This window comes from Diabrotica undecimpunctata, chromosome 1 (genome assembly GCF_040954645.1).
Source record: "Diabrotica undecimpunctata isolate CICGRU chromosome 1, icDiaUnde3, whole genome shotgun sequence".
Classification (NCBI taxonomy): domain Eukaryota; kingdom Metazoa; phylum Arthropoda; class Insecta; order Coleoptera; family Chrysomelidae; genus Diabrotica; species Diabrotica undecimpunctata.
Genome location: NC_092803.1, coordinates 171,706,387 through 171,728,624, shown reverse-complemented (window position 1 = coordinate 171,728,624; position 22,238 = coordinate 171,706,387). Strand labels below are relative to the sequence as shown.

Genomic DNA, 22,238 nt, shown 5'->3' with positions numbered 1-22,238 from the left:
CATATACTTATCTTGGGAATCAAAGTAACCGCAAAAGTGCTGGCGAAAAACAATATAAAATACCTACAATAAAAAAAAAAATATTTTATGTATCTACCTATTTCGTTAAACATAAAAATAGCGGCAGAGCAAATCGCCATTTGCTCTGCCACTTAAAAATTTCAAACATGATCCTTTTAAAAGCGTAGGTATACCTACCTACTTAATGATTATTTTCCAGGTTTTTACGTATAAATGAATTAGCTATTGATTAGGGGAAAGTCGGGTAAAATGGTCCCCTTGGGTTAAATGCTAACATAGTTCTCTTTCTCATAATTTTCATGGCTAGTATGGCTAGTTTTAAAATAGCCTATAAAAACACATGTAATATTCCTAATTTCGTGCCTACGAAAGTAGTGTTTTTTTAAATTAAAGTAGGTAGATTTTTTTTATGTAGTTTAAAAATGCATTTTTTCTGTTTATTTGATATATGTTGCACTCTCTATAATGATCAGAAGTTACTCATGTAGATGAGTTTTTATATTTAATCAGATTTTAAGGTAAAATCGTCCCTCCATGTTGAGGCAAAATGACTCCGAGGACAAATTTATCCTTGCTTAGCCTTACAAATAAAGTTTTGAGTTATACAGGAATATTTTTAATAATCATCAATGTAGGTATACCATCTTTACAGAAATAATGGTTGTTACACTAAGTACCTACTTAAAAAAAGGGCCGAGTAGACTACTTTATTCGTAAGGGAGATGTCAGAACATTATCGGTACTTTCTTTTAGGCAACAGATTATTCGAAAAGTCTTGGTTGATTCACTACAAAATTGCCAAAAGAATTGGAGACTTACTTAAAGGAATATGTTTTAGAGATGAAAGACTGACTAAAAACATTTTTGAAATAGCCTATGAGCTTGCGGAGAGAAACGGTAATAAACACAGATTATCTGAAAACAAAAAGTCAGCTGGAACGGCTTGGTTTAATGATTTTCTAAAGAGACATTCAGAGATTTCTTTTGGAACTTCTGAGGCTATCTCATCCACCAGAGCGAGAGGCTTTAAGTTTTTTCCTTTTAGATGAAATATAAAATAAAAATACATGAATCCTACGAGAATATGGATGAGTCTGCTATCCAGACGGTCTCTAGCAAGTTGCCAAAAATTTTAGCACATAAAGGGCAGAAAAAGGTTGGTTTCAACAAGCGCTGAAAGGAGATACAATGTCACCAGTGTTCTCTGTGTAAATACTGTGGGTCAACTCATTCCTCCAGTAATAATATTTCCTCGCAAACGAAGGAATGAATCAAGGGGTCCCATATGGAACACTTTCTCTTTACAACTAATCCGGATACATAAAATCTGACACCTTCATTCTGTTTTTAAATCATTTTCAACAACATACAGTGACCAGTTGAAGATAGGGCCCTAATGATGTATTTTAATGGAAAAGTTATTTTATGGCTTAAAACAAACCCTAGAAAAGTGGTAACTCTGTACAATATTTCTAGCTTTTTAGAAACGGACTTAGTAGATTTGTGACAGTGTAGCGTTTTATATTTAATATCTATATAACAGTATAAATTCTGTTTTAAGTTTTGTATTCAGTTGTTTCAAAATATAGATGTGTTTGTCTCTGTTACATTGTCAGGTAAAAAATTATTCCGGTTAAAACTAGGAATCGAGGACGTTTAAAATAATCAATATAATACGTGCTATTTCTACGAATTTGAGTTGTTTTTGTCGTTGAAAACGATTTGTTTACATTCGAGTCCCCTAATATTCCGGTTGAAAAAAGAGGTTCTTAAAAAAAATATTGCAAGTCAGGTATTCAATTTTTCTAAAACGTAATAAAGCTGGGAATATTTCAAGGTTGTTACAAACGAGTGTCGAGGGTATTTTGTTTGTTTAGGTTCGTAGACACAAACTAGCTGTGAGATGCGAGGGGAATTTATTTTGGTTGAATTTGTAAAATCTAACGCAGAGGAGTCAAGCAAGAGATTTCAAGATAGAAAGATGTTTGGGCGATTTTGAATCGGGAGTCGATTCAATTTTTTTGTGTTATGTCTTAAGACCGGTTAAGGTGATAATACTCTTTGAATTAATGGCAGTTTAGAACAGAGTAATCATCGTAAGATTTGTGCAGTACACCGGAAGTATATAGGATGTCCCACCAGTTTGGTTGTCGTTTGCCTGCTTGATCCAACCCATCTACGTCAGATCTTCGTTCCTGAATATGGAAATGGTTTCCTTTTTGTTCCAGTTGAGAGTTTTGTCCTTGCAGCTCCAATCCCAAAGATAGTAGCAAGTTTCTCAAAGTTAAGTGGCAAAGTTTGTGAATCAAGGTAACCATTAACATATTAATTTTTTCAAATTAAATAGACATTATTTTTTGATAATTGATAATTGCTTTCATTAAAATAAAAGAATTTGTATAAGGTTAAATTTTAAGATATTTTCATAAACAAGGACATCCTTAATTTTTAATAATCTAATTTGGCCATATTAATAAATAACCTAGGAACCATTTCGGAAATTTTTGTAGCAATCTTCTTTGTAAACAGATAGACATGTAAGTTTTTTTTTATTCTGTATTTTGCAACTATCCATATAGTATATTTTTTGTGCCATTTGTATTTTTGATAACTGTTTGTGGTAAGACACAATAAATGTTAAATTTTGTTTCTTAACATTTGTTTTTTTTAACTAACCTGTTTTTGGGTTTCCGTTTGAAAAAGATATGTTTCTTTATGTTTGATAATTATTTCCCTAGTTACAATGTTGTAATAGTTATAATTAGGCACCTCGAAGTGGCGCTCTTTATAAATTACTAGAGGTGTTTCCTGTTTCCTTTTGTTTTGTTTGTCCCAAGTGATTCATGACCCTTTATTTCATTGTGTAGTTACCCCAATCTGATCCATTTATTTAAACTTATCCACGACCCCAGCTCTACAGCTAATCCCTGAGTGCCGTTCGCATAAGTAGGGTTTAGTTTGCTTGCCCTATCTTCACCCCCATAGTTTCTGTCCCCAATTTTCTACCCATATGTTCTTACCCTGAGGTAGGCAAAATATTTTCGTTACAACAGCATGCATCTGTCCTTTTCATATACCCCCATACCCCCATATATCCATATTCCCAGATTATAAATTTAAACCATTGTGTACAACTGATCGACCTTTAGTGGAAAATGAAATCGTTGATGCTATTCATAAAGCAAGAACTACTTCTCCACAAAGAGATACTTCTTCGCTTCCAAGCTTGCAATTTTATAGCGATTCATTTTACTGTGGAAAATTAGTAGGTTTACTGCTTCGTTGCCTCGTCTATCTAGGGAAAAAATTTGCGTATATTTTTATTGCCTATAATTCATATTAAATAATCCTTTTCAATAATGTTTATATTTGTTATCAGACACATAACATAGTTGTAGTATCCTGTACCATCATTAACTGGATTTCGTTAAGTGTTTGATGTATGACGTAAATTCATTCGACCCAGTGCATTTCTCATTTCATGAAAACATGGAAAAGTAATTATTCCACTACAGCAAACAAGTTAATCTTAATCGTTATTACATCCAAACAAACACTTAACGGATTGATTTTTTGATATGTGTATAACCCGTACATTTTAACTATGACTTTTTCATTTAGTAACATTTTGGGCAGTGTCAACGACATGTAACGCTGTAACTTATACAACTAAAATACCTATTTATTAACTAAGTGTATGGACTTAAAATGGGAAGTTCTTTTTTGTTATTCGAAAGGTATCTCTATCAGACGATAAACCCACCCCCAAATTATCCCACATGTAGTGAAGAGATGCGTTGTAAAACAAATAACAGCGACCGTTTGGATGATTTTAATGATGACGACCTTCCGTCTCTGAGAAGTAAGTTTTCCCTTATTAAGTTTAAAACTTATAATAATATTAAATAATAGCAAAGCAATTACCTTTATTCATCATAGGTTCAACCTTAATTTTCCGCAATTAATTTGCTGTTGCTAAACAAAAGTATTTGGGAATGATACTAAGCGAAATGTGCCAGGAAATAATAATTTATATTGAGAAAATTCTCATGAAGAAAACAAACCATATTTATGTATTTTTTTAGGAGTAGTGCCAAGTTGTTGTTTTTCACAACAATAATACAAGACTCTGATTAATTAATCTTCATTGTAGCAAGATACAATTAGATATTGAAGAAATATTGCAGACTCCGAGTTTAAGTATTTTTATTTTATTTTACAATTTGTCTTAAAAATAAATAAAAAATAATAATCAGTTTAAATTACCACTTTGCTATATCAAGTAGGTACGTTTAATACGCCATCATCATCATCTTTGGCTTGAAAATCCTCTGTGAATCCTGGTCTGCTCTAAGATTAGTCGCCATTCTGTTCGGTTTCTGGCAACGTGTTGCCATCTTCTGATCTCTAGTATTCCTAAGTTGTAACTCCATCTTACCACCTAATTCGCAGTCGGCCTCTGCTTCTTCTTTCTATAGGTATTCCTGTCGTTAGCTTGTTAGCAATCATGTTGTCAGGCATTCGTTTTATGTGTCCGGCTCATCTAACTTGCTGTGTTTTAATGAACGTTACGACGTCTGGTTCATTAAAGAGTTGGTATAATTCGAAATTAAATCTTTTGTGCCACTGTCCTTGATCTTTTTTGCTACAAATATTTTGCGGAGTATCTTAAGCTCGAATATTGATTTATTTTATTTATTTATTTTACAATAAATTTGAGCAGGGGTCACAAAACCCATATGCCCATGTGAATACAATGTTACATAGTGTGCAATTAAATGGTTACATTACAATAGTTACATATTAAGCACTAGCTAACTAAATAGATATACAAAAACATAGGTAATAGCAAGTGTTTAGTACAAATTTAATGTTCAACTATGGAGCAAATGACCATCCAGTTTATTTTTGAAAATATTGATAGATGGAGCGTCTATGATCTCAGCCGGAAGGCTATTCCATATCGAGAACACTCGATTACAGAGAAAAAATTGTCTAGTTGTTGTTTAAAAAGTTTCCTTTTTAAACTTAAGTTTGTGGCCACGAAGACGATTGTCATTGTCTAGTATAAACATATCCCCCACATTTCCAAAGCTGTATTTTACTATACGTAATAATTAAATCGCGTCGAAGTCGACGTTGTTCAAATGTAGTGAGATTGGCCATATTCAGTCTTTCTGTATACGTAGATCTTGAGCGACCAAAAGATATCCTAGGACACTGCCGCTGTACGTTTTCGAGAATATTACGATCGCGCACTAACACCGGACACCAAACAGTTCCGCAATATTCCAGAACTGGACGAATGTACAGTTTATACAGATGAACTGAGCTCATAAATGACACTTTCGCAAACGTTTTATTTAGTAGATATAATTTACTTTTAGCTTTTTAGAAATATTCAAAATATGTTCCGACCAACTTAGATTATTATTAATTATAACACCTAGATCATTATGTTATGTGATTTCACTGTTTTTAATACGCGCCCATTATTAGAGTAAGGAAGACACGGATTATTTTTACCTATGTGAAGAACTACACGTTTGTCCACATTAAGAGGTAGCACCCAAGTAGAGCACCATTCCGATATGCAATGAAGGTCACTTTGTAGTAACTGGAAATTTACGAAGGGATCGGAAAATAGCTTCGTGTTATCTGCATAGAAAGCTTTGCTGCATTTAATGTGAAATTGTGGATCACTTGAGTATGCTATGAACAAAAGTGGGCCCAAAACTGATCCTTGCGGTACCCCACTTAAAACCGTTCTCTCAACTGAGAAAGAGTCCCCAACTCTAACACAAAACTTTCTATCTATTAAATACGCGTCGATCCATCTCAGTAATTGACCACGGATACCAAGGTGTTCCAATTTATGAAATAGTCTTCGCTTTGGAACTCGATCAAAAGCTTTAGAAAAATCGAGGTAAAGAATGTCTACCGGGGCTTTTTTGTCTAATGCTCTTGACCATTCATTGACACACCAGAGAAGATTTGTCATTGTAGAACGTCCTTTGACAAAACCATGCTGCTATTCTGGTATAACCAGTTCATTTTGCAGAAAATTAGAAATTATCTCGGCAATAATAGATTCCATTATCTTAGATATTATAGGTGTTAAGCTGATAGGACGATAGTTATTAGGATTCAATTTGTTCCCTTTTTTAAAAATCTGTGTTACAGATGCGGTTTTCCATATAGGAGACAAAATATGTGTGGTGAATGATAAGAACATAATCACATATAGTGGGTAAGCTAAAGCATCAGAACATTTCTTTAAAAATAAAGAAGATATTAAGTCAAGACCAGGAGACGAATTATTTTTTAGGCTTTGAAGATGATGTTTAACTTTGTCAGGAGTAATGATTATATTTTCAAGGGAAGAAGAAACTCGTGACGAAGTAATATTAGGCAACTGATGATTAGTGGGTTTGATAGAGAAAACCTCAGAGAAAGTACTGGCGAGGACTTCGGCATTCTCATAGTTACTTTGGGATATATCCCCATTATCATTTTCCTGTAAAGGTATAGAAACTTTTGTTGTCAACGAAGATCTAATATACTTGTACAATTTTTTACAGTTATTACTAATGGTTATACTCGCTTCGTAGGCAACACGAGCTTCATGTAGAGATTTCTTTAAATCTTTGGCAAAGTCTAGATGAATTAGTAAATCCTCTATGCGATTTGTACGTCTATATTTGTTCCACAACATTCTTTTATACTTGATCAGATATATTAATTCCCCATTAATCCAAGGTTTTATGTTATTTTTGTATATGTTTTTTTTTGAAGGTATATTGGTTTTTGCAGAAATTAACAACGTGCAAGAACTTATCCCAGAATACAATTGGATTCAAGTACAGAAGAGAAAGTGTTTCTTGTGGAGCATTATTTTCGCTCATGCGGAATCGGCCGTCGTAATAGTACAAGTCTGCAATACGTGTGTGATCAATTCACACAACGGTTTAATAAACGTTCTCCAAGTAATGCTGTAATTTTGAAATTTGTTGAAAAGTTTAGAAATACAGGTAATGTATTGTGTCAACGAAAAGGAAACTCAGGGCGTCCCAGGACAGTTAATAACAACGATAACCATGAACGTGTTTTTGAGCGAAACTTGCAAAATCCGAAAGCCAGCCAGACAAGAACAGAGTTGCATCTTGGCTTAAAACGAACTTTGCAAAGAATCATGAAGAAGCTGGGTGCATTTTTTTATGTGATTCAGGTACATCAACAATTACATCCCAGGGATTACCACAGTAGAGTGGAATATTGCGCCAGAATTCTTGCATTGCAGTATGAAAATCCTGAATTTTTAAAAAATGTATGGTTTTCAGACGAAGCACATTTTCATTTGTCAGGCCATGTAAATCGTCACACAAATTGATTTCTGGGCTTTACCAGACCAGATGAAGTTCAAGAAGTTCCTTTACATAGCGCAAAAGTGAGTGTCTGGTGGGAAATTTTTGGGACACGGAATCATTGGTCCATACTTTATCGAAGAAAATTGTAGGCAAGTTACACTTAATCAACAGAGATACATACAAATTTTAACACGCTTTATCCCTGATATACGTCAATTTTGTCGTGCATGTAATTTAGCATTTCTAGACCAATTTTTTCAGCAGGATAGGGCAACTTACCATACTGCTATCGCAGTTCGTCAATTTCTTTAGGGAGATTTTGCAAATAAATTCATTTCACGATTTATATCCTTCACATTCTCCAGACTTATCATCTCCAGACGCATACATTTAGGGCATGGCTAAAACTGCCGTTTTTAAACGGGCACCACAAACCATCAATGAGTTAAAGGATGCCGTTAGAGCCTTCTTCGCGGACTTGAGACAACCTTTATTCCAGAACATTACGAGAAATCTGGAATATCGGTATGAAGTCTGTCTTGAGAGAGGAGGAGCTCATTTAGAACATGTAATAAAGTGTCAATAATATGTATTTTCTAAAATAATAAAATAATTACAAGTTCATTACTGTTTATTTGGGCTATATTGTATTAAGATATTTTAGCCCAGGGGGATCCACGTCGTAATTCGCCGTTCGTGAAATTCCTCCACTCGAATCTCCGACAGGGAACCACATGAACAGAATTCAGTGATTCCCTGAATAATACGATTTCCAAGCAGATGATATATGTACATTTTTGGAAAGTTTATTAAATCCAACAGATTTTTTAAAATAGTCTTACAAATATTAACAATTCACTAGATTTTTCATAGAATTGAATAAAAATCCCTTTTTCCCTAAGCTGGCTCAAAATTCGCTAGGTATAGTGAAAATTCCCTAGGTCTGGTAACACTGCTTGGCTATCCCTGTTACCAATCTAGGTGTAATTTTATTTATGGTCCGAACTGTCTAGTGAATATAGTAATTATTTTTTTGCGAAGTTAGTTACTTTTTGACAGACTAGAAGTGGCTGAAAATTACTATACAACCAAGCACACGTACGTATAGCCAATACTAATAGTAAAAAAATACATAGTATATAAAATAGAACTTTACGAATTACCGATAATCAATATGTATTTATTTGCACCATATAATAAATAGTTATGTTAAATTATAACAACTAAAATATATCTTTTAAATATATACTACCCAAAATTTTATGGGTTTAGTATACACTTCCACTATTTGTAATAATTCTTCTTTTTTCAATGAAAGAAGTCTGTAATAAAAGTTTATTTAAGCGGTTAATACTGTGAGCTAGGAACTATTGTATTGTAGGTTTCCAGCTATGAATCTGTCAAAATATGCCCGAGTTGAGCGAATGGACCTTATTAAACGACATTAAAAGTAACATTAGGCCACAAACAAAATAAACACATAAATAGATTAAAATATTATTCTAACTAATCTAATTCTAATTATATTATTCTCAACGGTAAAATCGAAGGAAAGAAATGGATAGGACGGAAGAAACTCTCTTGGTTGAGGAATTTGCGGCAGTGGACAGGTTTGACAGCGGACCAATTGCTACACGTAGCGCAAGACCGAGATCAGTATAAAAATATTATAAGCATTGTAGTCGCCGACGTTCCGTAGGGATATGGCACTCTAAGAAGAAGAAGATTATTCCAACCTTTCTTACTACTTCAACCGCTAACAGCAAATGGTATTCAATAACATGACATTCCCCCTTTTTGCTTGGTTCGTTCTGACTATCCCCGTTTTTGCTTGGTACCACATATATTTAAATGCTTTTTAATCAGTGACTGTCACCGTTTCAGCCTTGAACAATAGTTGACATTAATCTGCTATATTCAGAGTAACTGTTACCAACCTTAACTCGAAAAATGAAAAAAACTGACATTCCCTTTTTTTGCAGTGTACTTCTTCATATGTTACAAAAAGCTGTAACAAAAAGCTTCATAAAAAAAGAGTCGATTTTTAACATTTAAACAGTAAAACTGTTCACATTGATGTGATTAGAATCAGAATAGCAAAGGTTTTAAAATTAATAATCAAAGGGAAAACAAAAATCCAGAGAGAATTTGGAAAACGTAACATTCCTGGACATAGAGGTACTCCAACATAGAGGTACTCCAATGAATCGGAAAGGAGAAAGAAATCGTGAGCACAATCAAACAAAGAAAGCTTGAATATCTAGGCCACATATTGAGACACGATAAGTACCGTCTACTGCAATTGATTGTCCAGGGAAAAGTAGACAGTAAGCGAGGGCCAGGTAGGAGAAGACACTCGTGGCTCCAAAATCTGCGGAAGTGGTTCGGGCTCACATCGGTCGAACTATTCAGAAGCGCCGCAAACAAGATCAGAATTGCCATGTTGATAGCCAACGTTCGCAACGGACAGGTCACTTGAAGAAGAAGAACATTCCTGGTTGAAAAATATAAGAAATTGGACTAGTTTGGACTTACATTGAGTGTTTCAAGAAGCACAAGATAGATATTACTTCACTAAGATTGTTGCCAACCTTCCATAGAAGATAGTACCATAAAAAAGCTAGAAAATTGAATTTTAGAGTTGAAATTTTGTCAGCTTCTAATGGGCTAATTTTGATAATGTTTTAAATATATTCTGTCGTAAGATAATTACTCTAAATATCGTATCAAATGCCAGTTAATTAATTATAAATAAATGTCATCATCTTATTCATATAATGTTTTTCAATGAAAAACAAAAACTAACGAATATTTAAAATGTTGAATTTAAAAACAAGCTTTTTGAGATTGTATAAGTGTTTAGTTTAGATGCAAGACGGAGATCCTCTAAAAGACCATCTGCTTACTTTTAATGGTTTCAATGATTGTAATAATAAAATTTATTAAAATACTATATCATGTAATAAACTAATTCCGAATGTAATAGCATATGGGCTATTGATAAAGATAATGACTGGTAATACCAATTTCATGTTTACAATCTTTATAAACCAGTGTTCCACTGATCGATCATTGCTCAGATAACAACGAAGTAATTTATTGTGTTTATTAATGAGACATAAAAAATTAAGCATTAATATAGTAATAGACGTATATAAACTTCATGTTGATTTTCATCAATTGCAAAATTGTCCCTCTCTGTCATACGACAAAAAGAAAAATCTACTTGGTACAACTTGTCAAATTTAAGCTTAAGGTGATACTTAAAAAATTTGTCCACTTGCATAGAAAATTAAGTGAGAACGCATTCGGAGGAAAAGAGATACATAATGCGCTCGGTCTCTTCGCCTCGTTGGTACACTCCATACTACAAGTTTACAGAGAGTGACCTTATTTATTAATGGAACTTCTATGATATGTCTATATTGTATGTTATTTTGACGTTTCAATTTTTCCTTCCGAAATTTTTCTCAAAATACAAAATATTTTGTTTTTGTTACTTGGTAAAAAAATTCTTCTAATAATTATATTTTATGTGACTCATTAATATTGACCATTCAGTCATGTTGAAGCGGCAGTTTTTTCGAACACTTCTATAAATGTCTCGTTCTGTAATTTTATAAGAGGAATATTGGCAGAGATGAAAGATTATACCTGGAACATACCGACGAAACATTTATTACTTAATTTTTATACTAGAGTTGTCGTAATATTTTATATTATAGTCATATACTTTTATTCTTCGGATCTTTGGCATTTTAGCATTTAAGTAAGTCATAAATATTTTAATCTGTTGTTTATTTCTTTACAATAGAATAATACCAGCCCCGTTGGGATGGCTGTCAACATTAGGTATTTAGGTACTAAACTGTATAACTTTATTAACTTTCCCGAATATCCGAAAATTCCCGAAAACACACACACACACACACACACACACACACACACACAAGCGTACAACCCAGCTCCTACAGAGATATGTGTGTTCCAATGGAATAGTGGGACCCACATATCTGAAGATCAAACCAGTCACACTCCCTTTGAGTGGTTCCTATCTGACCCACAAGCTATCCTTCCACCCCTCCCCCTCGCAGCACATAACGAAAGAGGAGACTGTATTCATTTTTTACTTTGGAGACCCTGTTTAATAGAACATCTTCCGTAGCTAGAAGAGCTTTTCTTCCTTTGGATGACTAAAAACTGAATGACTACTTGGAACTCATGTCCCCTAAATGTGTTGTCCAGACAGTGGGCCATCGACCTGGGTCGATGTCTCGCTGTCCAAACTGTGTGTGTTCGGTCACTCAGTCGTCGAATTGGCAAAATGAATTTTGTTCTCCTCGGCGACTGGGTGCCCAAAAGGCCGGTTAATGTGCCCACGTCTGTCGGTACGTGACCTCAATGCTCAGTTTACGTGTCCTTCAGAAAGGTGTTTCGGTGCCGCTGGCGCTCAAACTCACTGATTAGTCTGATGTCTAATACCACTTTTAGATACAAATTACTTGACTACACAAGACACGAGATAATTTAATATATAACTCACCACAAAAGACACTATTAAAATTAAAGTTCGTCTTCTGTCTCCGAACTACTATTTTCTAGAGAATCCACACTATCAGTGCCACTATCTTCCTGCAAATGTATTATTAAATCGTCTACAATTTGCAGAAAAACTTATCACAATGTGTTTCAACATTTTTAAATTTAAAATCTACATTTTTATTTGCCACATATTGTTTTAGAGCAGCCCACATTAACTCAATTGGATTTAAGTCCGGGTGGTAGGGAGGTAGTCATAAGACAGAGTGACCTGCATTGTTCATAATTTGATCTATTTCATAAGTTTTATTTTTGGGTTTGTGAATTTTTATTAGATTATGGATTAGAAAAGGAAATGTTCTTTTGTCTTAACCATTCCTTCATTTCGTCTTTTCTACACTCCATAGTGGGACATTTTTGCACTTGGACATTGTGGTATGATGCATTGTCAATAACCAATACACTACGGGCTGGTATATTAGGAATAAGTTTTCCATGAATCCATTTTTTATAATTATTATAGTTCATTTCGCTATGATAATCTCCAGACTTCGTACCAGATTTAAATGTCAAACATGCGTTTTTTATGAACCCCATTTGGCCGCCGGCGTGAACAATAATCAGCCTTTGCTCTTTGGACACTGGCTTGTGCAAATCTTCGGTGGTATTGTCTCCCCAGTATCTGTCATGGGTATGAGAGGAATACATATAAGTTTCATCCATGTAAATTATGGGCCGATTTTCTTCCCTATATTGTTTAATATTTCTGAGAAACTTCCTCCGGAGCACTTTTATATCGGGTTTTTCCATTAGGATTTTCCTGTTATTCGTCGCTTTCTTCCATCGAAATCCCATATCTCTCATCACTTTTCTCAAAGTTTCATGCGACGCTGTATAAATATTGTCTTCATTAATTTTTTTTGTTATATGTCGCAATGTAGGAACTCGTTTTTCGATGACATAATAATTTATTATTATACGCCGAAGTAAACCTTTGTCAAAATCGCTAAGTTGGATTTTGGGGCAGATCTCATTCTTTTGTTAGGCGTCGAAAATGATGTAGAAGCACCTTCTTCTATATTTTTCATTTCACGAGAGATCCGTTTTATAGTGGCTATACTTACCCCCATTGCTAAGGAAGCACGCTCTTGAACTTTTTTAAAATCTTTAACATGCGGATTTTGCATCGCTTCTCTCTGCATAAAAATAATTACATTTGCTATTACCTCCCTCGTTTGTTTAGACAAGACTTTGTCTTCTAATTTTGAATAAAAATCCATGTTTATAGTTTAAAATACTTAACAATAATTATTTAAAAAGTCAAATCTATTGTAATACAATATTTCTTCAACACAGTAACTTTAAACATAAGTAAAATAAAAAAAAGTTTGTCGCAGACTATACAAGTACCTTGCACTTCGAAGGGCCAAGAAATAATAAGGACGAATTGTGTTGTGGTCGAGTGCGCATCGTGGGTGGAGCCTAATTTCAAATCTGCAAAGTATCACCTTAAATTTGACAAGCAATAACAGTCATATTTGATAAAATTTCAGAACATACGATTCCTATTCATAGGCTTGGCCAGGTTTTTTTAGTGTGGGTTCCAATGTTAAATTTTCAGGAATGGTATTTTCATATTTTTCAATTTTTTACAATTTGTTAGAACAGTAAATTTTTGAAATAAGTTACGTTTGTTTTTATATTAAATTATTGCGTGATCATAAGAAAAATATGGGTAGCCATAGTCACATATATAAAAAATACCTTAAAAATTCAGGTTGACATTAAAAATTTATTATAACAATACATTTCAATATTGTTTGTTTCTGTAACTGTACGATTTTTTTAAATTCGTCAACTACACCATCTTTGTCTATATTTAAAGCAAATTTTTGTTCAACAAAAGGCATTATTAGATAATACCAACAGTCTTTTAGCATTGTCGATCGAAGTATCGGTTTTATTATTGTGGCAAATTTTAACATTAGTTGGTTAAACACTGGAAACATCTAATTTCTAGTATGCTGAAACATCCAATCAAGCCAGTCGAGAGCTTTTGAAGGTGTAAAATTGTTTTTAAAGTTCTTACTTTACATGATTTTGCCTAGTAAATACATAATTTTCTTTTATTCTTGATCAAATTTATCGTTTAATGACTGTATTATTCGATCTTAAAACGAATAAAGTACCAAGAGCTTTACTTCTTATTTACCTTTTTACTTCTATTATTATGTAATCTAGTAGAATCTTTACTTTTTTTGGAGTAGGAAGGTCAATTTGAAGCTTATGACAAGTGTCTTTTACTTTGAAATAAATATTATTAAGTATAGATGGTCCAATCCTTAATTCTTCCAAAGCACGCGTTAAGTTTGAAACTTCTTTTATAGCTTAACAAATATCTATTCAACAATTTGGAACCAGAGTTTTAACCTTGTTTAAGCTTTACGCTTCTTCAAGGAAGGGGTACTCCTTTTTTTTTCGGGAGTAGTGGTGGTGTGATGAAACGTGATGAATGACGTTTTATGTGGAGAAGTAGTGGGCTACTAAGGAGCTGGGGTTCAGAAGATGGCGTGTTTGTGTGGGCGATGTGTAAGGAGCGCGCAAGAGGAATTTGGGTGAACTTTGCCAAGCATGTCGAAGAAGGTACTTCAGGGTACTTCAGGTACTTCAGATACTTCTTGATCATCGTTTTTGGCGTGCAGTTGTTAGATGCAATATTTGATGGGGGTTGTTTCTAAGATTTCAAAATACTCATCAGGAAGCTCATGTCCAGTGTTTTGTAGAAGTTTAGCTGGAGCGAATGGAACTTTTCTTTGTGGAAACCTGGTGAGTATTTGCCCTCGGCGATTACAAGGAGTCTTTAGTACTTGTTGGGGTTGGTTGTTCGAGCCTGCGATGGTGCGAAGGACATACCTCCTACTGAGGGATAGGATTCTGTCCTTTATTGGTGTTATGTTTGCCAATATGTATATATATATGTGCTGATGGGTAGTGACTGCTCACCCTCATGCAGGATCTAAGGATTTTTCTTTCGGTAGCTATGATGGCGTTGATTTCATATGGTTTGAGAGAGGCGTAGATGCAAGCCTTGTATTCGATGATGGGTCTAATAAATGTCTTATAGGTGTGCAATAGTGTTTCAGATGCCGTTCTGCCCAATTTGCCGGGTATCACTGCCAGGAGTTTAAACCTCCTTCTCACCCTATCAAGGGTATTTTGAATGTCGGTTTTCCAGTTGAGAGTCCTACTAAAATAAACTCCCAAGTAGGAAACCGAGTTTCTCAGAATAAAGTCCTCTCCTAACAGAGCTACTTTGAAAAGAATTAGTTGAGTTTTGGAGGGATTTATGGTCACTCTCTAGGTCTCTGGTCATGTCTGTTCAATGTCTTCTATAATTATTGCTTTAAGCCAATCTTTGACCATAGCAACGGCCTCAGCCCGACAAGCCCAATGTGTTTAAGATAAAGATTTCAAAGTTTTTAACTTATTATTTGTAACCTTCATAATCTTCAAAAATAGCGTGCCTTTTTGATCTGTCTTTAATATAAAAATAAACTAATTATGTTACACCAAAAAAATCGAAAATCTTCGTATTTTCAATAGTGTTGTGAATTTATTAATTGTTATGTCTTTAATTTATAATGTCTTTACTAATTTATTATATTGTTCCTACTTTAATTTATTAAAAGGCACGATAATTTATATAAGTTTATTTATCACTACATATACAATAATTTATTAGTAGGCGAGCGTAACAATAATATCGCGAGCGCGAATCTTCTTTATTAACTGTCCCTCCATAACCAAAATTCCTCTATAAATATAAAGTCCTGTTATTCGAGAATGAAAACAGTTGTTTCTCGAAACACATCGAACATAGACCGCTGTTTTGCTGAAAGGCCTTCTAGACAGAGCGGCGAATTGTTCTCAGAACCGGTATGGTTAAATCGGCTTGTCTCCAGAAGGTTCGAACTGTTATGTTTTTATTACAAAGGGGGACCCATCGTGTGTCAGGTAGGCATTACCTAAAAAATACGTGAATGAATGAAAATATTAGTAATAAATATATTTACGGTTTTGGGTCAGAATTTATCGTAACATTGCCCCCCTCTTAAAAGATTGTTCCTCCTGGAACCGTGTCGGGACTGGAACCGGAACGGTATGCTGGTATCGGCAACTGGACCCTCTTTTACAACTTCCAGTTGTATAAAAATGACAAGGGACGGTTTTCTCTCCGCACCAGTAACTATGCGGATTGCAACAGACTAGCACCCGGACTTCGGTGTCTTTAAAGATCTCTTCCACCATATTTCGGATAACTCTCCAATCTAATTGGCGGCACTCCAACTTTGGCATGGCTAACTTTTGCACGTCGGACTCCAGTACGTGCTCTCTCAATTGAAGTAAGGCTTCCCATACATCTCGGTAGGTAGGTTGGTCACGGGCAGTGTCTTTTGTTACCAGGTAGAAAAGGTAACGTGATGCATCTTGGAGTTTCAAGGTTTTACCGGGAGCTGGCACTTGGCATTGAAGTTCTGCAACTCGACCAAACTTCCTTCGAAAGACGGATGCCAACCCTGGTGCGTCTTTGATACTGGCCGGGATGGTAAGGGCCAGCGAGTAGTCATCGGGGAGCGCGAGTAGATCTTGCTTTTCTTCAGTGGTAACACCATGTCTCGCTTTACCGGTACCTCCATAGGCACCCATGAATTCCTCAAACGTGAGGTCAGACACATCGTGGATTTGGTTTACTTCCACTTCTTCATCTACGTTGTGGTCACCTTCGAACGACGCCAACCGGTTATGGTGTACTATCATCGGCTTTCCCCTCGGAATCTTGCTTATTCGGTAGATGACATCGTTGATCTTCTCCATAATGAGGTATGGACCTTCCCAAAACTGCTGCAATTTGGGAGAACAACCTTTTCGCTTCTTGGGATTATACAGCCATACTTTGTCGCTCTTCTTAAAGCAACCCTTTTCGGCTTGTGTATCGTACCGTTTCTTCATTCTGTCGCTAGCGATCTGAAGGTGGGAACGGACCAACTCATGTACATCGTCCATTCTTCTTCGTAATTCGATCACATAATCTTCACCTGCTACATCTTCTCCAGGTTTACATCCAAACTCGAGATCACAAGGTAGTCGCATTTCGCGTCCGAATAGGACTTTGGCTGGTGTCTGGCCTGTTGATTCGTTAACAGCAGATCTGTAGGCCATTGTGAAGAACGGAAGGTATTGGTCCCAGTCTCGCTGATGATCGGACACCATCTTTGTCAAATACTTGCCAACTGTCCTATTCATTCGTTCTACCATACCATCCGATTGCGGATGATACGCGGTAGTTCTTGTTTTCTTCATGCCTAGTCTATCACATATTCCTTGGAATAGATCGCTTTCGAAGTTCCTGCCTTGGTCACTATGGATCTCCAAAGGCACTCCAAATCGGCTGATATATTCTTGGATCAACTTATCTGCAACGGTGGCGGCCTTCTGGTCTGGAAGTGCGTAAATCTCGACCCACTTAGTGAAGTAATCCATTACTACCAGCATGTACTTGCCTCCGTTTTCACTTTCTGGAAATGGCCCAGCGATGTCCAAAGCTATTCTTTCAAACGGGCTTCCAACATTATATTGTCTCATAGGAGCTCTCCTTTTTCGGTAAGGCCCGTTACTCGTGGCACAAATAGTACATTTCTTACACCAGTCTTTTACATCGTCGGAACTGTTCATCCAATAAAACCGTTCCCGAATTCGCTGAAGGGTTTTCCTTACACCAAAATGCCCTCCCGATGGACTGTCGTGTAACTGACGAAGTACTTCCGCTATTCTGCTCTTTGGGATCACCAACTGTCTTCTCTTTTCCGAACCGTCATCATTTTCCAGGACTCGTTTGAGCAAGCCATCTTCGATGATAAATGAGTCCCACTGGGCCCAATACGTCTTAACTACTGAGCATAGGTTTGATATTTCCTGCCAAAGTGGTCGACGGTTTTCCTCTTTCCATTTTCGGATTTTCTGTATAACTGGATCTCTCTCTTGTTCTTCCCTTATCTTAGTAGGCGTCCAGTCGTCGTTGACAATCGTCGTTCTTAGCACTGCTGCTTCCTTGGATTCCGTTTTGTTGCAGTGGGAACACTCTGCTGGTCATGGCCTTCTGGAAAGAGAATCAGCGTTTCTGTGGCTAACTCCGGCCCGGTGCTCAATCTTAAAATCGTATTCTTGGAGTCGTTCGATCCACCTGGCTATCTGACCCTCTGGATTCTTAAACTGCATCAACCACTTAAGGGCGGCATGGTCGGTTCGGATTAGAAACTTTCTGCCATAGAGGTATTGATAGAAGTGCTCTACTGATTTCACTACTGCCAGAAGTTCTCTTCTCGTGACGCAATAATTCCGTTCAGGTTTTGAAAGAACTTTACTAAAATATCCGAGAACTCGTTCCTGTCCTCCTTGAATCTGAGACAGCACTCCTCCAATTCCCACATTACTTGCGTCCGTATCTAAGATGAACTCTCCTTCTGGCAGTGGATACCCTAAAATTGGTGCTGTTATTAAATGCATTTTCAACGTTTCAAAGGCATTTTGGCAGTCTATATCCCAGCGGTATTCTCTTGCTTCCTCTGTAAGTCGCGTTAATGGCTTAGCGATATCTGCAAACTTCTTAATAAACCTCCGGTAGTAAGTACATAGTCCAAGAAAACTTCTCACTTGATGTTTGTCAGTTGGTTTTGGCCATTCCTTAATGGAATCGATTTTTCCCTTATCCACGGCCACTCCTTCTTTACTGACTATATGACCCAGATAATTGACTTTACCTTGAAATAGCTGGCACTTCTTGGGGTTTAGCATCAATTGGGCAGCTTTAAGTCGATTAAAAACGTTTTCTAAATTCCTCAAATGATCTTCGAATGTCTCCCCCAAGACGATTATGTCATCTAAATAAACCAGGCATGTTTTCCAAGATAACCCTCTCAACACATTTTCCATAAGCCTCTCAAATGTCGCAGGAGCATTACAAAGTCCAAATGGCATAACGTTGAATTGCCACAATCCAGATCCTGTGGTGAAGGCTGTCTTTTCTTTATCGACTGGGTCCATTTCTACCTGCCAGTATCCAGACTTCAAATCTAAAGTAGAAAACAATTTACTTCCAGCCAATGTGTCCAATGTGTCATCGATCCGAGGCAGAGGATAACTATCTTTCTTGGTAACGTTGTTCAGCAAACGGTAATCCACACAGAACCTCGTCGTTCCGTCTTTCTTCTTAACCAGGACCACCGGAGAGACCCATGGACTCGTAGAAGGTTCTATCACCCCGTCTTTCTTCATTTCCTGAACAATCGTTTCAGCTTCCTCTCTCTTCGCCTGTGGTAATCGTCGAGCTGTTTGACGAATTGGCTTAGCATTACCAGTATCAATTTTATGCTTAACAACGGTAGTTCTTCCCGTCTTTCCTCCTTTCGGTACGAAAATATCACGATACTGCCGAAGAAATTCCCTTAATTTCCTTTTCTCCATCTGATTTAGAGACTGTCCTGCAACTGCAACCATTTGGTCGAATTTGTCGTTGGAATTATCAGATGTTGTCGCCTGACGGATTATGGATGTCACAGGTACACAAGTTCCTACCTTTGTCTCTTTCTTGATGGTCACTGGGTAGTCGTTGACATTGATAAGTCTCACAGGAATTTCTTTAGCCGAAGTCACCAATTCCTTTCCAATTATGATTCCACGGCCAACCTCATCGTCGTGGTTCCAAGGCTCCATCATAACAGGTCTCCCTTCGTCCACAATTCCCTGTAGCCGCGCTACTATGATCGTTTCGCTTCTCGCAGGCACGACTGTATCTTCTTTAATGGCTGCTTGCACAGTGTTGTCATTATGTGGATGGAGAAATACTTCCTCGTTGCCAACTTTGATTACCTTATTCTTAAAATCCAATTGGAATCCATGCATATTCATTACGTCCATTCCTAATATAACATCCTCTTCGATGTCAGCAACTATAACAGTATGGACAAACTTTTCTGCTCCAATTCCCAATTGTACCTGGATTTCTCCATGAATGTTGGCATTTTCACCTGTAGCGGTCTGAAGTCGCAACCTCGTTGGTAACAGTTTCTTTCGGCTGTTTATAACTGTCGGGCGTATAATGGTTCTGGTCGCTCCGGTATCCACCAACAACGTATGCTTTTTACCATTTATGTCTCCATCTACATATACACTATCTTCACGACATTTCAAAGAAGCTATTAGTATGAGAGGGTCTTTGGAAAAGTTCTGGGTCGAAGCTGCCCCCCTAAGGCTGACCCGTTCTAGTTTTCCTGATGGTGAGTTTCTTGATTTGCGTCGTACCTAGGGTGCTTACAGGAGCTTCGTACGTGTCCTATTTCGCCACAATTCCAGCATCTGATGGTCTTCGTTTTCTTGTATGTCATGCTTTTCATCATATTAACGAGCTGGTCAAGTTTATCTTCATCTCCTTCCTCTTTTACAGTCCTAACTTTACTGTACCCGCCAGAGGCCTGCGTAGCTGACTCGTATTCGAGGGCGGCGGATAGGACATCAACCAGCGTCTTGTGACGAGCTAATCGCAGTGTTCTCTGCATTTCATGATCACGAAGACCATCAATAAACGTTTGAACGGCCAATTTTTCCATCATGTCTTCGGGAGCTGTTGGATAAGCATATCGTACTAATCTGGCAATATCTACCTCATATTCTTGAAGAGCCTCATCTTTCTTCTGTCTACGATTTTTAAGCTGTGACTGATATACATGCTCCAAATGTTCGTGGCCATATCGCATATTTAACCTCTTCTTCAGTTGTTCGAAATCATCGGTCTCCTCTACGGCTATGGTCTGAAGCACATCTAAGGCATCTCCTCGAAGAGCGATAGTCAGGTTTACCGCCTTTTCTTTTTCAGACCATCCATTTGCTCTTGCGGCTGATTCGAACTGTTTCATGTAGTTGTTCCATGACGATTTTCCATCGAAAGTTGGGACTTTCACATGGACAGAACCTCCACTTCCTTCAAATTTCGGCCGTGTTTCCAACTTACATTTCGTCTCTTCTTCTTTTGTCTCCACTGTAATTGGATTGTTTCCTCTCTCTGCTGTCCCTGTTTCCTCCATCTTCCTTTCCATCTCTTTAATCTTTTCTTCGAAGGCCAACATATCGGCAGCAACTTGGTTTTTTAACGAAGACACTCTATCGTCAAGAGCAGATATCTCTGAAGTGACTTTAGAGATGTTAGCAGAAACTTTGCTTTCCAGAGAAGAAATCTCGTTAGAAACTTTGCTTTCTAAAGAAGCGATGTCGCCGGATACTTTGTTCTCCAATGATGCGATGTCGCCGGAAACTTTGGCTACATCACCAGAAACTTTGGCTACATCAGAAGAAACTTTCGAAATATCGTCAGAAACTTTGTTCTCTAATGATGCGATGTCACCAGAAACTTTGGCTACATCAGAAGATACCTTCGAAATATCGACAGAAACTTTGTTCTCTAATTTCGAAATCGACGAGATAACAGCATCTTCAAATATATAAGTCTCTGGATCTAGTCCTTCTTCTAGCAAAGCGTTCTTTAGTCGTTGGACTAACTCAGCCTTTTTTCCGGTAGAAGCTAATTCTCTGTCTTCGAGATGTCTTCTTAAATTAGTCACTGTCAGCTCATAAATCGTCGTCATTTTCACAATTTATAAATATTCACTTGTATTATTATTATAAGTCTAATTTATGTTCGATCTCACTTCTGGCACCATTTGTTGTGAATTTATTAATTGTTATGTCTTTAATTTATAATGTCTTTACTAATTTATTATATTGTTCCTACTTTAATTTATTAAAAGGCACGATAATTTATATAAGTTTATTTATCACTACATATACAATAATTTATTAGTAGGCGAGCGTAACAATAATATCGCGAGCGCGAATCTTCTTTATTAACTGTCCCTCCATAACCAAAATTCCTCTATAAATATAAAGTCCTGTTATTCGAGAATGAAAACAGTTGTTTCTCGAAACACATCGAACATAGACCGCTGTTTTGCTGAAAGGCCTTCTAGACAGAGCGGCGAATTGTTCTCAGAACCGGTATGGTTAAATCGGCTTTTCTCCAGAAGGTTCGAACTGTTATGTTTTTATTACAAAGGGGGACCCATCGTGTGTCAGGTAGGCATTACCTAAAAAATACGTGAATGAATGAAAATATTAGTAATAAATATATTTACGGTTTTGGGTCAGAATTTATCGTAACAATAGGATTAGCGCAAGCGGCTACTAATGCCAAATTAAGGCAAT

The 22,238-nt window shown here is 36.6% G+C and overlaps 2 protein-coding genes across 2 annotated transcripts in view; one reads left to right on the top strand and one right to left on the bottom strand.

The window, feature by feature from the left end:
* Positions 1-23, bottom strand: part of LOC140432574 (uncharacterized) — an 84,126-nt gene extending 84,103 nt beyond the window's left edge. Inside the window, exon 1 of the mRNA XM_072520571.1 lies at positions 2-23. The gene's annotated coding sequence lies outside the window, so the exon portion shown is untranslated. The remainder of the gene's footprint in view (position 1) is intronic.
* A 3,639-nt stretch (positions 24-3,662) lies between these two features.
* The window catches only part of LOC140432568 (probable G-protein coupled receptor frpr-1), an 80,569-nt gene continuing 61,993 nt past the window's right edge, over positions 3,663-22,238 (top strand). The window contains exon 1 of the mRNA XM_072520561.1: positions 3,663-3,883. Coding sequence (XP_072376662.1) covers positions 3,730-3,883 — 154 coding nt within the window. The 5' untranslated portion in view covers positions 3,663-3,729. The remainder of the gene's footprint in view (positions 3,884-22,238) is intronic.